Genomic DNA, 16,561 nt, shown 5'->3' with positions numbered 1-16,561 from the left:
AGTCATCAATAGTGTGCTGGCCAAGGAATGAACTAGAAGTTGCTGACATTTAGACCCAGAAACTATTAACAGTAAATGCAGGATTCCTCCCGAAGTCCAACATCAAGTGACTGTAAACCCGCTGGAATAAAAGAGGTCGGGGACTTGGAAATGTCAAGGCCACCGTCATGGAAGAAATGTGAAACATTTGCCATGAACAGTTATCGACAGTTTGCAATGAAAATCCCAAATATTTTGTGTAGTCAACAATCCAAGGGAGCTCTGGAGCCCTCGGAGGTACAGTAGTGGGAAGGAGAATACTCCGGCCGTCAGGGGCCGCTGTGCGGCGGGAGCGCACTCTGACACGGCCCGGGTCTCGGGGCTTCTCTGTCCGCCGCGCACTCTCGCTGTTTAAAGGGCCCTGACGGTACGGCCGCCCCTTGGCCGGCGATGGCCGGTGTGTCTCAGAGGGAGGTTCGGAAAGCGGCAGACCGGAGACAGAAGCGAGCAGCGGAGGAGCAGAGGGCCCGGATCAAACTGGTTAGGTTCCGGCGTTTCCCTTTGGCCGGTGTCGGCTGCGGGTTGTCTTTGGAAGCTGGGGAAGGAGGGCCGCGGATCGCCGGGCCGCACCGGTTGACTAGACCCGACCCGCCCCGGACAGACCCTCTGCTCTCAGTGCCTCCCTCCCCTCCCTCAGTGATGGGCTCAGTGTTCAGTGTCAGTAACGGGTGGGGCGGAGCCGGGCGGCCAAGGCCTCCTGTTATTCAGACCGGTTCCCCAGCCTCCCAACTTACATCGGTAACCCTGGTCACATCCCCGGGTAGTCGGGGACCGGGGAGGGGGTACTGAGAGGGTGCATCAGTTCTGTAGAAAAGTGGGGAACTGATAAATGTTGTTGGCCCGGATCCCTGCATGAATATTCATTTCCTCTCTGGGGTGGAGCAACTTTGTCGCCTCAACTGCTGGTTAACGCTTGTGCTGGTGTGTTATCCCGAAAGATGAGCCCATTGAAATTATCTCCTGTTCATTTATGAACAAAATATAAAAGGGAATTTATATTTTTGAAGGGAGGAGTAGCAGCGAATGTGGGCAGTGCTCACACTACTATTGTTTATTGCTCCAAGCAATATTAAGTCATATTGAAGTGCTGGAGTTACAGTATAAGGATGTTCTCCCGATGCTGTTATTTTAGGCAGGTAATTTCCGAGATGGACAGCGGACACCAATGGAGAAAGGGATTATTATATATATATCTCCAAGTATGAATACTAATTGATTTGGAGGAAGCCTGCAAGTGATCCTGGGTGTTTCCATGTTGCTCCTTGCCCCAGTCGATGGTAGAGAGACCTGTGGTAGTGGTGTTGGTGTGTCTTAAGTGGTAATTGCAGTGCACTTGGTCGATTACCCTCCAACTGATGTGTTTGAAGGGTATCATTGTCTAGGTTTGCTGATGGTTGCTAATCAAAAATGTCGTGTGGGGATGGGATTCTTTTCCTCTTGATAGCATTGAGATGGTGTAGTTGTTGAATCCGCATTCGTCCAGGCAGGACTGAGTATTCCTGTTTGCAGGTAATACAGAAACTTCATGTTCAAGCATGAGTCTGCCTCTGCAGGATATCCAGCTCCGACTTCACCTTAGCCACAATATTTATGTCACTGTTGCAGTTTAGTTTCTGGCCATTAATGGCCAAGATACTGTGGACTTGCAAAGCCATATAGCACAGAAACAGTCCTTTTGGCCACCTAGACCCTGATGACCAAACACCAGTTTGCACTATTCTCATCACATTCTCATTACGTCAGTTCTCAAATCTTACTATCATTTACGTATGTAGGCTAATGGATCTACCTACCAGCAAATCGTTGAGATTTGAGAGGAAACTAGAGCCCTGGTTTGGGAGGGGAGAGGGGGAAAGAGAGGAGAGTGTAGCCAAAATACCACAGTCACTGGTAGAACATGCAAACTCCACAAGCAGGGTTGCAGCTGGCTCTGTGGAACAGCTCTACTACCTGAACCACCTTGGTGGCACCCCTGATGGAGCTGTGGCCTTTGGCAAGGTTTCAGAAGGTGTTGCGACCCACTTTGATTTGTACTCCAGCACAGTGCTTTCAGAAGATGAGAGAAAGCGTAAATTTTGTGTGTCTCGTTAGTATCGCATTAAGTACTTCTGGGGTGGAAGTAGTTGTATACCCAGAGGGCAATGGAGAGTGAATCTTGATTTGTCACGAGATAGCTCACCCAGAAAAGATGCTGCCTGATGGCATCTTGCTGTTCTGCTAGGTGTGCCCTCTTGGTGGTGGTATTGTTAAGCAAAGATGTATGGATGGATTGGATATGGTAATTGGCTGATTTGTCAGTTTGGATTGGCAACATCTGCACGATCTCCATCAGCACAAGGCTGTGTACTTAACCCCCTGCTCGACTCGCTTTATATTTATAACTGTGAGGCTAAGTACAGCTCAAATGCCATATTTACATTTGCTGATGTGATGACACCACGGTTGTTGGTTGAATCAAAGGTGGTGAGTCAGCATATGGGGGAGATGGAAAATCTGGCTGAGAGGTGCCACAGCAACCTCTCACTCAGTGTCAGCTAGACCAAGGAGCTGATCATTGGTTTCTGGAGGAGGAAACCAAAGGTCCATGAGCCAGTCTTCATCAGAGGACCAGAGGTGGAGAAGGAACTTTAAATGCTTCGGTGTTACAATTTTTGAGAACCTGTCTTGGGCCCAGCATGTAAGTGCAAGTATGAAGAAAGCACTGCAGCGCCCCTGCTTCCTGAGGAGTTTGCGAAGATTTGACATGACATCTAAAACTTTGATAAACTTGTATAGATGTGGTGGCAAATATATTGACTGGCTGCATCGCAGCCTGGTATGGCAGCACCAATGATCTTGAATGGAAAACTCTGCATAAAGCAGTGGATATGGCCCAGTTCACCATGAGTAAAGCCCTCCCCATCATTGATCATATTGACACGAAGCGCTGTCGCAGGAAAGCAGCATCCATCATCAGGGACTCCCCTACCATTTGGGTCGTGCTCTCTTCTCACTGCTTCTGTCAGGAAGGTAGCACAGGAGCCTCAGGACTCTCAGCACCAGGTTCAGCAACGGTTATTACCAACTCAACCATCAAGCTCTTGAACCAGTGGGGATAACTTCACTCAATTTCACTGTCATTGAAATGTTTGCACAATCTATGGACTCACTTGCAAGGAGTCTTCATTTCATGTTCTTGTGATTATTTAATTATTATTGCTTTTTTTTATATTTGCACAGTTTGCTGTCTTTTGACACATTGAATGTCCAAGCTTGTGCAGTCTTTCGTTGATTCTGTTATTAATTATTGAGTATGCTTGCATGAAAACAAATCTCAGTGTTGTATATGGTGACATATTTGTCCTGTGATAATAAATTTATTTTGAACTTTGTTGTGAATGTTATTTGTCAGACAGTCACAGTATGATACTAAATGGGTCTCCCAAAGGGTAATGCAATCATTAATGGATGTAGAATCATGGAATGGTGGTAGACTAAGGGGCCCATTTTCACACTAAGTCCCTACTGATAATCAGCTACTCTTTTACAGTAATTCTATATGAACTCCATTATATATACTGACATCATCAACTCTCCCCACATTCTACACTCCCCTCTGCCCTAGGGCCAATTCGCAATGGACAATTAACCTTCCAATCTGTATGTCAGGATGAGGGAGGGAGCCTGGAAGGTCCTAGGGCAACGTGCAAATTGCACAGGCAGTGCCCAAGGTCAAAGTACTGTAAATTTATTATCAGAATTTGTACATGTCACCATATACTGCCTTAAGCAGGCATTTACAGGAAAATGTATATAATAGAAACTATTATTACAATAGAAATACACAAGAAATAAGTGAAAAACTTACAAACATGCAAAAGAAGACAAATTGCATAATTTTTTAAAAACTTGAGGATATGAGTTGTAGAGTCTATAGGTTGTGGAGAGTAAAGTTCAGGAGGTTGCTGGTTGTAAGGTAATAACTGTTCCCGAACCATATGGTGTGGGACCCAAGGCTTCTGATGAGAGTAGTGAGAACAATATAGTCTGGCGGGGGTTTGTAATGATGAACACTGCTTTCTTGCGGCAACACCTCTTGTAAATGTACATAATGGTGGGGAGGGGACTGAACTCTATCCACCACTTTGTTATCTTTTCAATTCCCGGGCATTGTTTCCATACCAGGCAGTGATGTAACCAGTTAGGATGCTCACCACAGTGCATTTATAAAAGTTCATCAAAGTTTCAGATGACATGCAGAATCTACAAAAACTACGGAGGTCAGGATTGAATCTGGGTCTCTAGTGCTATAAGGCAGCATTTTGTATGATCTGCGCTGCCCAAGATGTCCCTGCGTGCAAGGGAGTTACTGCCCTGAAGAAGTCCATTTACAGGAGTCCATTCATCAAGTTGCATTTTACTATATATTTATTTCTGAATTTATTTATGAATTATTTATTTATGTACATGTAAAGGCAATAAATCTTCATCGTTAAGCATTTATTAAAAAAGCACCAAAATTGTATGAGTAGAATATACTGTTCTTGTACACAGAAAAATTGCGTTTGGTCTTTTATTTGTGGAACACACACATAACACTCATTCCAGGTCAATTAATAATGTTGAATTTTGTGTAAAGCATATCTGTGGCAGTGGTATTGATTACTGCATGAGTGACTTTCTGAGTAGGCAAGTTTGAACCATCTCTGTGGGTGTAAGTAATGCAAGTAACTTTGAACTGCATGAGGGCCAGTGAGAAGGGATTTTAGGAATCATCTTTGGTTAGTTTAGGAGGATTTAAGGATAAGAATTGGTAGGGCCGGCTGGTGGCACAACGACATCGGCGCCAGACCTGGGAGCGGAGATTCCTGGGTTTGAAACTAGTCGGGTCCGCGCCCAAGTACGCTTTCCATCCGTGCTGGGTTGAGTGTTGAGATCGCAACTCGACCTCGTAAAATAAAGGGAAAATACTGTGAAAATGTCTGTGTGAGGAGCGGCTCCCCACAGAGTCTCTCTCTCTCTCCGCGCCTTGTATAAGCCATGGAAAAGACATCATCATGGATACGCAGACGCGCACGCACGCAGGCACACGCCAAAAAAAAGGATAAGCGTTGGTTGTGCACGTGATATTCTCTTGTATTAATGATGGGATCTTTGGCAAGGTTTCGAAAGATTCATAGAAACCAGTCTGATTTGTGCTCCAGCACAATGCTTTCAAGGGATAATGAGAAAGAGTGTAAATGTTAGCTAGTTTATTAGTGTCACAGTTAAAATTTCCAAGGTAGAAATAGTTCTGGTCAAAAGGCTGTGGAGCATGAAATGAATGTTATGAAGCCCTACAAGAATTGTAAATAGTCACTGCTAGGCCTCCCAATTTTGCTAAAAGTATTTATTTTGGAAACAAAATACCATTTTCTAAGTTAGTAAATTGCATTTTTTTGATATTGGCATGTGTTTTATTAATTCTTCCCATCTGAAGCTTGATTATAATGTAAAGTTATTGTAGCCTACCCAGCCCAATGGGCCTGTATCTCTTAAGAGTTAAATTCAATGGAACACATTTATAATTAGGATGGAGACAATTGTGGTAAATGCCTGAGGGGGAAAATATTATGCATCAGTGATTCAATCATATCATTGTTTATACTGGAAATTTTTTTAAATCCTTCGGTGCATGATTAACACTTAAAAATAACTGTCATGTTATCCTTTAATGAGACATTTCTCCCAGCTTTATCTGAATATTGAAACATCAAATGCCTGGAGAACTGTCAATGCCACACGGTGGCAGTGCTGTCGCACAATAAATTACTTGCTATTCTCTACCACTGACTTTTTGTAATAGTGAGTTATAAAACAAACGGGTCTTTGAGCCCAGCTCGCTCATACCGACTAACATGTCTACCTGAGCTAGTCTCATTTTGTTGCATTTGGTCCATATTAGTCCAAGCCTTTCCTGTCCATCCACCAATCTAAATGTCTTTTAAACATCGTGGTTGTATCCATGTCTGTCACTTCCTTTGGCAACTTGTTCCACACACTGAAACACCCTCTGTTTTACCCCTCAGGTTTCCTTAAATCTTTTCCCCTCACACAGTAAATCTGGCTTCGTTACTCTGGGGAGAAGACTGAGACCACGCACCTTATCAATACCCCTTATTATTTATACACTTCTCTATGGTCACCCTTTATCTTACTATGCTCTGGGGGGCGGGGGGGGGGGGGAAGGAGCCTAGGCCTATCCAGTCTGTAAAGCCATCCAGGCCCAGTAATAACCTGTTCAATACCCTTTCCATCTTAATGACATCCTTCCTAGAGCTGGCTGACTAGACCTGCACACAGTATGCCAATGTCTTCTGCAGTTGTATCATTTCATCCCAGCTCTTGTTCTCAATCCACTGATCAATGAAAGCAAATTTTCTGAGATGGCCTTTTTCACCACCCTGTCTGGCTGTCTCTCTACTTTCAGGGAGCTATGTACTTCTATCTCTTGCTCTTTTTTTTAACAACATTCTCTCAGCCTCCGTAATTAACTTCAACTCCTGCCCTGGTGTAGTTGTCAAAAACTGGCCAACACATTGCACTTCCATCTGCGTATGTATGATTATGTATGGAAGGATTCCTGACACAATCTGTAGACAGGCTAACTAGAGGAGAGGCCATACTGGATCTAGTACCAGGCAATGAATCTTGTTAGCTGACAGAAATCCTGGTGGGTGGGCAGCTCGGAGACCGTAATGGGTGTGTAGGATATTCTCCAAGGGGTGGTGGTAGTGGGTACATTAGAGACATTTCAGAGACTCTTAGATGGACACATGGATGAAAGAAAAATGGAGGGCTTTGCAGGAGGGTAGCATTAGATTGATCTTGGTGTGGGCTAGAAGGTTGTACAACATCATGGGCTGAAGTGCTGAAACGTTCTATGTTCTGTACAGTACAGTGCAAATGTCTTGGGCATGTAGATACAGATAGGGTGCCTGAGACTTTTGCACAGTACTGTATATTAGTTAAAATAAAAATGTGGTTGGGAAACAGAAACGAGAGTACTTAGCTTTGTATTAGCTCAGTAGTATTGAGCGTTATTTGATAACTGGAAAGACGTAATATATAATACTGCGCAAATAGCACTCTAGCTATATATGTGTCTAAGGCAGAGTACTATATATATATTGCATAATTATATTTTCAAATTGTATTATAATCACTTGGAAATGTGGAACTTTTTGGCTTCAATATAAAGAGCCTATGTATTAAGTATTACTTATTTCTGCATAGGTACAGAATATCAGTGAAGATAGAAAGGATTCTAAACTGCACTGTCATAAATAAGATTTTAATTGTGGATTGTGATATTTGAAAGATGAAAAGAACTCAGCAGCCTAAATGTTTCTTCTTGACATGCATTAGCTTTGATGGGTATGAAAGTTTGTAAACTTTCATGATTCATTGCAAAAATTGCTCAAGGGAAGAAATTGTGACTTGTGATCTTGGAATGTTCCTTGAGGGCACATTAAGTTGTATAATTTACGTAGATTTAATACTTGTGGGAGAAACTTGACGTGAGCGATGATGAATGATGAACCAGAATTACAGCGACCCATTGATAGAAGGAACTGACTCATCCAGCATACCCTTTAATAGTTCTGTATTACAAGGGTTGAGTTTTCCAGATATGTATTTAATAGAATAAAGTATTCTTCGCATTAGGGATTTTCAAACTGTTTTCTTTGCATTTCAAATGGTATACATTTTAACCATGGCCATAAAGGACTATTGCTCACTGCATTATTAATTTTATATTTATGAAGGATATCCTCAGTCAATCACTCAGTAAGGAGTAGTGTGATTATAGACCATGTTGCACCTTTTTTCTCTGGAGTTATTTATACAGCTCTTACACATTTTTCATCATTGAGTATTTAACTAGTGTGATTGAATCAGTATCAATGGTAATTGGTGATCATGTGTTACTCGTTCTAATGCTCTCTTTTTAAAAAACATCCCTAATTTATTCCCTTGCAGGTGTCGGCAATTCTTCAAAAGCCCGAAGAGCTACGAACAAAGGATGATCTTGCCCTGCTTTCGGCATGTGTTGACACCGTGCAGGAGTTGGAAAAGCGAAAGCAGAAGACTGAGGCACGGAAGAGGAAATTGGAAGAAGTGGGTAATTTGTACAATATTGGGGAAAGAAGAACTAGAAACACATGAGTGGCCATTGACTTGAAATATTCACTGTACCACTGCTGCATGACTAGTGAGATATTTCCAACTCTGCCAGCTTTTATCTTTAGAGATCCTTCAATCTTTGGAGCAATACATGAAGGATGTCCACCTAAAATGTCATCAGTCCATTTCCGTACATAAATGTTCGACCCACTGAGTTCTTGTGTGTTGCTCCAGATTCCAGCATTCTCTTGTGTTGCCTTTCATTCACCCCTTTGTGTCTTTATTCATTCATTTCCCCGAACCTGCTATTGCCTGAATTCACTTCTTTGCCTGGCAGGCATGATCTTTACCCAGAGCCAATTTATATTAGAAGTATAGTTACACAGCTTTTGCCTGGGAAGACCAAATTAATCTGCTCTCATGAACCTTGATATGTTGATTGTTATTAGAACTGTAGTATATGAAAAGAAATGAGTGTTAATTCATTTTTAACATCATAACAATGCCCAGTGGTCAATTAATGGTGTTTGTACCCTGTGGTAGCGCTCTCATCTGTGATTCATGTTACAAATTTGTCCTCATTCAAATGAAGAATCATCTTGGATGAAATTTTGACGTTAAACAAGATTTTGTAGGCCTTTTTAAAATAGATGTCAAGATCTTCCCACATTATTTGGAGAGAGAGGATTCTCCAGGAGTCTCATCTAGTATTTATTTTTCAAGCCACATTATCAAAAACATCAGCTGATTCTTTATCTCTTGGTACTTTGTGACTATGATGTACAGTTATTGTATACCTCAGCTTTGATTGGCTGAGCCCGTGAAATATACCATAACCATTTGTAGATGCACAACCTTTCTTTGCTAGAAATTCAAACTAAAGAATTCTAGAAGGGATTACAATTGGCTCGTTGAGATGATGCATTTCAGTCACCAAACTCCTGTGCTGACAACAGGACCTGTAAAAGTTACAATACACAATCAGTGGCCACTTTATTAGGTGCAGGATTGGACCATGGTGTGGTCTTCTGCTGCTGTAGCCCATCAGCTTTAAGGGTTGTTGTATTGTGTGTTCAGAGATGCTCTTCTGCACGCTACTGTTGTAAAGCATGGTTTTTTTGAGTTACTGTCACTTTTCTGGAAATTCTCCTCTGACCTCTCTCATTAACAAGGCATTTTCTTCCACAGAACTGCTGCTCTCTGTATTTGTTTTAACACCATTCTGTGTAAACTTTAGGGACATTAAAATCCCAGAATCCCAGGAGATCAGCAATTTCTGAGATATGCAAACCACCCCATCTGGCACCAACAGTCATTTCACAATCAAGGTTACTTAAATCACATTTCCGTTCAAGGGCATTGATGTTTCCGTACTAGGCTGTGATGCAACCAGTCATCTATAGAAGCTTGTCAAAGTTTTAGGTGTTCGTCAAATCTTCGCGAACTCCTAAGGAATAGAGGCACTGCCATGCTTACATGTTGGGTCCAGGACAGGTCCTCTGAAATGTTAACACTGAGGAATTTATAGTTGCTGACCCTCTCCATCTCTGATCCTCATGGTTCAGAGGATCTGGCTCATGGACCTCTGGTTTCCTCCTACTTACAGTCGATAATCAGCTTTTGGTCTTGCTGACATTAAATGAGAGGTTATTGTTATGGCACCCCTCAGCCAGATTTTCAATCTCTCTCCTATACGCTGATTCATTACTTCCTTTAATTTGCCTACGATAGTGGTGTTGTTAGCAAACTTAAAAATGGCATTGGAGCCATGCTTAACCACATAGTCATAAGTGCAAAGCGATTTGAGCAGGGGGCTAAGCACACAGCCTTGTGGTGCATCTGTGCTGATGGAGATCATGGAGGAGATGTTATGGCAAATCCAAACTGAATGGGATCTGCACTTGAGGATCCAATTGCACAAGAAGGTATTGAGGTCAAGGTCTTGAAGCTTATTGATTAGTTCTGAGGGGATAATGGCTGTGCTGTAGTCAATAGCAACATCCTGATGTGTGCATCATTGCTGTTGCGATGTTCTAGTGTTGAGTATAGAGCTAATGAGATGGCATCTGCTGTGGGCCTGTTGCTCTGGTAGGCAAACTGGAGCTTCTCAGGCAGAAGTTGATATGTTTCTACCCTGCTGATATAAGACTTAAATAGTTCCCTAGTAAATTGGACTCTTGATCTCATAATCTACCTCATTGTGATCTTGCATCTTTTGTTTACCTCCACTGCTCTTTCTCTGTAGCTGTTACATTTTATTCTGCATTGTTACTGTAGTACCTTGTTCTACATCACTGCACTGTGTAATGATCTGATCTGTGTGAACAGTATACAAGACAATCTTTTCACTGTATCTCAGTACTTGTGACAATAATAACCAATTTGAATTCTATTTCCAAATGAAATATTAAGCCAAGCCCTCTGTGTGCCAATTGCATGAATTGTTAAGCACAAGTAAGAGTTCTCTTGCTTGTAAAAATACATCCTCCATCAACACTAATAAAACTAATTATACTAATTAAACTAATCAACACTAATAACACTAATAAAACTAGAACAAGAGGGCACAGCCTCAGGATAGAGGGGCGCACTTTCAAAACAGATGCGGAGAAATTTCTTTAGCCAAAGGGTGGTGAATTTGTCACCACCTGCAGCTGTGGAGACCAGGTCGTTGGGCGTATTTAAGGCAGAGATTGATAGTTTCTTGATTGGACACGGCTTCAAAGGTTACGGGGAGAAGGCCGGGAACTGGGGTTGAGGAGGAGAAAAACAGAAGGATCAGCCATGATTGAATGGCGGAGCAGACTTGATGGGCCAGATGGCCTAATTCTGCTCCTATGTCTTATGGTCTAATTAATCATTTTTCTCATCTGATGTGTTTTCTGATTTGAAATAGTCTTGTGGGTTTGCCTAAATTATAGAATTAACTAGATTTCTGCAGTGTCTTGGTGACATTTAAAGCCATTGGAGGTGTTAATATTGGACTTTCAAGTCTTCAGAACAAGTTACTTTAAGTGACTCTAAGCAATATGTGAAGTGCTATTCTGTAAGATACTGGTCCAGAGAAGACATGTTAATTCATTATATGTTGCATTATTTTTCTACCTAGGTCATTGATGAACCTGAAGAATTGAAGAGAAAAATTAACCTGCTGGCAGCAGCTATTCAGGCAGCGCAATATTTAGTGATCTATTCTGGCGCTGGAATCAGCACGGTAAGGCAGCAACATGACCAAGCCTGGGGAAAAAAAAGAACTTTTATTTGGAGCTCATGTGTATTGACTCTCAAAGTAATAGTTTGTAGTTATTGTAATATTTGCATGGAAAAGAAAATATCCATTCCTTGTGTGGTTCATTTGCTATCTGAAGAAACCACCAGAGGGCAGTAAAGTACACCTTTCCCCTCAGATGGATGTGACTGATTTGAAAAGGCTTCCATCAATTTAAATAGTATTGAGTATCTATGGAATAACAATACTCAGAGTGGTGTATTTTTCTTTATGATTTGCATAGACATGAAATAATGAAATGCAGGAAATGAGAGCATGACCTTTTGTACAAGAAAACAGTTTATTTTGTTTCGTAGTTCTTTGCTCTGAACAAACTTCAAATCCCTTGACACGGTTCTTATTTCTTCCACAAATTCTTTTCCAATTGCCCTTAAATGCACCATGGTATTCACATCAACAGTTTGTGGAGGTGGGTTTTATTTAATCAGGAATTATTAATGACTAACTTTCGTGGCTCCTATTTTAGGTTTTCCCCACAGATACGGACTTTGATATATCAACTCCACCAAAGCCTTTCATAAGTTTAATGATGGGTTACTGGATTGAAGGGTGCCAGAAGCTGCAACTTTTCAAATTTTCTTACGGTTGTACTTTTCAGTCGTGGAGTGATGCTGCACAAAAATAGTGTGTGCCAACTATCAACGTCGTTCACCATCCATCAGATACATTAATCTGGTATCAATCCTTTTATTTTCATTCTGTCCACTTTCTCATCAACTCAATCCACTTCTATCACTTGCTTTCACACTGGAGGCAATTTACTGTGGCCAGTTAGCCGGCCAACTTGTTTGTCTTTGGGATGTGGGAGGAAACTGGAGGCACAGGGAAAATATGCAAACACTACACAAACAACCCTGGAGCTCAGGCGACAATGGTATGTCTGTACACTAGCCTGTGAACTAGGAAATGGATCTACCAATCTTTGTCTGTATTTTCCTGCTTGGGGATTGGAGGGGAAGGTGAATAGGTCTTTCCTAAGCGGCAGGTAACTGCTTTTCAAGACTTTGTGTAACTGTGCATTTCATCTGTAACCCTCAGTTTAGAACATAGAACATTATAGCACAGTACAGGCTCCCCAGCCCATGATGTAGTGTTGACCTTTCAACTTGCTCTAAAATCAATCTAACCATTTCCTCTTACATTTTCCTCTATTTTTCTGTTCAGTAGAAAAGGTATTAAAGAGGGCATAGGTATTCTGAGATGAGTAAAGGGAAATTAAATTGCTTATTTAATCAATTTAATCCAGGGCATCAAAGGGTATGGGTTGAAAGCAGAGGAGTGGGGAGGACTGGAAGAATTGGATCAGCCCATGATTGAATGGCAGAGCAGACTGGATGGGCCGAATGGCCTACTTCTGCTCCTAAGTCTTATGGTCTTATTCTCAATCACACACTTTGATGTTTCATTGAACACTAAAAGGAAAGGCAAATTTACTTGTACCACTTCAAGCACAAGGCAGTTCAAAGTGCTTTACATAAAACAAGGTATAAAAATCAAATATTAAATTACAGGCAATATAAAGAATAAAATCACACACAAAAATAAATAAAAGTTACAGGGCAAGAGATTCTAATTAAAAGCTACACTGAAAAGGTTTTAAATATTGATTTAAAAGAGCTTAAAGTTGGGGCAGACTTCAGATCTTTTGGAAGGTTATTACAGATACATGGAGCATGGTAACTAAAAGCTGCTTCACCATGTTTAGGTTTGACCCTGGGGACGGTAAGCAGACCCACCCCAGACGACCTGAAAGCTCAGGAAGGTCCATAATGCAGCAAGAGATCAGAGATGTGTTTTGGCCCAAGACCATTCAGTGCATTATAAACCAGTAGAAATATTTTAAAGTCAATCCTCTGCTGGACAGAAAGCCAGTGTAGTGATCTGAGAACTGGAGTGATGAGTTCTACTTTCAAAAAATAGTTTTGTTTCTAAAAGTGAAACTTCTGTTAATTTTTGTTTTTAAAAAATCCAAGCCTAAAACATGGTGCATATAATCTAGGTTATGCTTAGGAGTATGATTTGCATTTGATTTTCCAATCTGGTCTTTAGTTTGAGCAATAAATTTCACTGTCTAATTTCTACCTTAATGTGTTAGTGAATGTCATTCAACCCGAGTGTTAATGATTCAGACTAAATTCTTGATCTCTCCATCTACCTCGCCATAGATCTTTCATCTCCCTGCACTTTCTCTCTAACTGTAACACTATATTTGGCACTTATTCTCTTTTTTTCTTTTTATACTACCTCGATGTATGGAGTAATCTTTCTGGATGGCATGCAAGCAAAACATTCTCACTGTATCTCAGTGCAGGTGACAGTAATAAATCAACCATCAGTTCATTCAGGTTCTACTGTGAGGGAGTTTCCATGCTCCAACCTCTGGAATTCCATCTCCTCCTCTGTTATCTATGCTCAAGTTCCTCCAAAGTTGTCTCTTTAAGCAAATTTTTGATTGTCTGCACAATTTCTCATGAAAATAATTGCTTTATTTAATGCTAAAGTACTTGGAAAATATTTCTTTATTGTAATAATAACATTGCCTTGTTTTTGCACAGGCTGCTTCGATCCCAGATTATAGGGGCCCCAATGGAGTATGGACTTTATTGCAGAGTGGTAGAACAGTGAGGTAAGAAAAATTTCTTTATGCAAGTGTATATTTAATGCCAAATAGCACAAATCAAGTAATGAAGTATGTAATGCGTAGAATATTAGGATGAAAGCATGTATTATCTAGTGTAATTAATGTTGTAATTTATTCTATTTAATGTAAAACATGTCATATTTTGGTAGTATTAGCCAAAAGAAGAATTGGACAATAATTTAGACCATTCAAAGTAAAAATATTCTCAACCTTTTGGTTTATTCAAGCCTTTGGGGTATTTCTTCCAGCACATTTGATACCAGCAGGTGCTATGGTTTAATTCGTAGTAAATTACCAAAGCTAACTCCAGTTCTCTTAACAAGATCTATTTGAACTTTTTCAGATGTGACCTTTCTTTTATTGCCTCTTTAAATCACTATAAACATAATATGTGGGTTGGCTCCAACATTGCCTGAAGTATGAGAATTGAGAGTTTCCAAAGAGTAGTTTTTTCCCTTGTTTTGAGAAGTTGAATATTTGAAGCCACATTCCATCCTATCTGTTAGTGATAATCTGATAAAATCTTCATGATTGTTAACAGTTCAAAGCGACTGAATGCATCCCAATAATGGGTTTGTGCCAATAAGTGTTTGTGTAGCTGCTATTAATTAGGTCAGATGCTGTTTGCCAATATACACTTAGTCTGAGGATTACTATAATATTTAGTGTCTACCCAGCAGCATAATCAAAAGATTTTCTTGGTCTAAACAAAAGGCAACAAAATATAATTGCTTATTATTTTGTTGTTCTGAATATTTTTTGTCTTTGTTATAAAGCACAGGAGACCTCAGTGAGGCAGAGCCCACACTGACGCACATGGGTATTGCAAAACTTTACAAAGAAAAGCTGGTAAGAGCTATAATTTTTTCTTGCATTTCAGCATCTGCTCTTTGGGTCACTTTAGTTCACCTTGATAATTTTGAAGGAGAATTTTCCACCTTACAGAAGACAATTAAGATAGAAATGTCAGTATTATGGTCACATAGGTAATTTTTAAACCTCATTGGCATAACAAGGTTCATAACTGAATTCTAAAAGTGATTATTTTAAGTGAAAGAGGAATAGAATTTTAATTTTCATATCGTGTATGGTAGATTTCAGAATCCCTGCACTGCTTTCGTGCTAGATTAGCATAAGCACCAAATTCACTAAACTAGTGAAAGAACAGCTAAAGAAATAAAGCATTAATACATTTTAGCTAAGAGATAGTCATTATTGAATCATTGAAACCATACTGCAATTACTCCAAATCTGTAGTATTGGCACCTTTCTGGATGTTGGACAACACCATTGCAATTTGCAATAAATTTTGCTTCTGAAAATAACCTTCATGAATCTGAGGACAGGTCCAAAGACATTCCATGTTTGACACAATCCAGGGCTAAGCAGCTTGCTTGATTGGTAATCTATATGCCACCCTAAGCATTTACCTCACCACAATGCCACAGTGACTGTGATGTGCAGCATCTACAAAATTCATTAATTTTTCATGAGTACTTTAGCAGTTTCCCATCCTGTGACCTTTGCCATCCAGAGGGGCAACAGCAGTATATTCATCTGCAAGTTTTCCTCGAGGTTGCACAACATCTGCACTTAAGAAATTTTTGGGTCCAATTATGTTATGTTTGGTGCATCAGTTTGAATATTACCTACAGCCCCCACTCATCCATATGCTGGAACTGGAGGGAGAGGATCAATCTCACTAACCATTCATGTCATTGACCTTGACGGTGGCTGGACCCTTGCAATGACCTCAAAGATTTCAATAGAAACCAAAGCAAAGAGGTGGAGCACATAATCTACTGTTAAACTCTGTAAATGTCCTTGACTGACACAGACTTGAAAATGTGCCTGGGTTTTTTACAAATCCAAACATAAATTTAAAATATTGAAAAAATTGTAATTATAAACACATTAAATGATATGGCAATAGTTAAATCCTTAAATGTAATTCGTCCTTTACCTCTTGATCTGCAAAGCACCAATTGCCTTTGATAAGAATGGGATTTCCAATCATTCCCCAGGTTTCCCTATTGGACTGAAGAGGTGATTTCCCCCCCCCCCCACCCCTTTTTCCTTTTTTATAATGCTGGGCAATCCTACCCAGACTGGATGCTATTTCTAGACTACTTGTGGAACCACTAAATGCAGTAACAAAAACTGTGGTATCTGTCACCTAATGGGCCTTCTCTGTAGTGGGCTAGTGTAAGTTCAGGATTTCCAATGGAGTGACTGAATAACAGTGTTTCTCTTTGAAATTTCAGGCCATAACCAAGAAGATTCACTTGGTGTTTTTCTTTGCCATTGTGTCTTCCAAACCAACAATACTATCTGATTATCCTCATCACTAGTTTTGGGAAATGTATCCTAGAAATGAATTTAGCCTTTTTCCCACCTCTCCATTTAACTGAAATTTTCATTCTTGGTGCCTTTTAACTAATTTCCAC

General features: G+C 40.5%; 1 protein-coding gene across 1 annotated transcript in view; it reads left to right on the top strand.

The window, feature by feature from the left end:
- The first annotated feature begins 339 nt into the window (after positions 1 to 339).
- sirt7 (sirtuin 7) overlaps positions 340 to 16,561 on the top strand; it is a 34,551-nt gene continuing 18,329 nt past the window's right edge. Inside the window, exons 1-5 of the mRNA XM_063074512.1 lie at positions 340 to 519; positions 8,041 to 8,178; positions 11,294 to 11,398; positions 14,029 to 14,099; positions 14,891 to 14,963. Coding sequence (XP_062930582.1) covers positions 430 to 519; positions 8,041 to 8,178; positions 11,294 to 11,398; positions 14,029 to 14,099; positions 14,891 to 14,963 — 477 coding nt within the window. The 5' untranslated portion in view covers positions 340 to 429. The remainder of the gene's footprint in view (positions 520 to 8,040; positions 8,179 to 11,293; positions 11,399 to 14,028; positions 14,100 to 14,890; positions 14,964 to 16,561) is intronic.

Source organism: Mobula hypostoma, chromosome 22 (genome assembly GCF_963921235.1).
Source record: "Mobula hypostoma chromosome 22, sMobHyp1.1, whole genome shotgun sequence".
Classification (NCBI taxonomy): domain Eukaryota; kingdom Metazoa; phylum Chordata; class Chondrichthyes; order Myliobatiformes; family Myliobatidae; genus Mobula; species Mobula hypostoma.
This window is presented reverse-complemented; position numbering and strand designations above follow the sequence as displayed.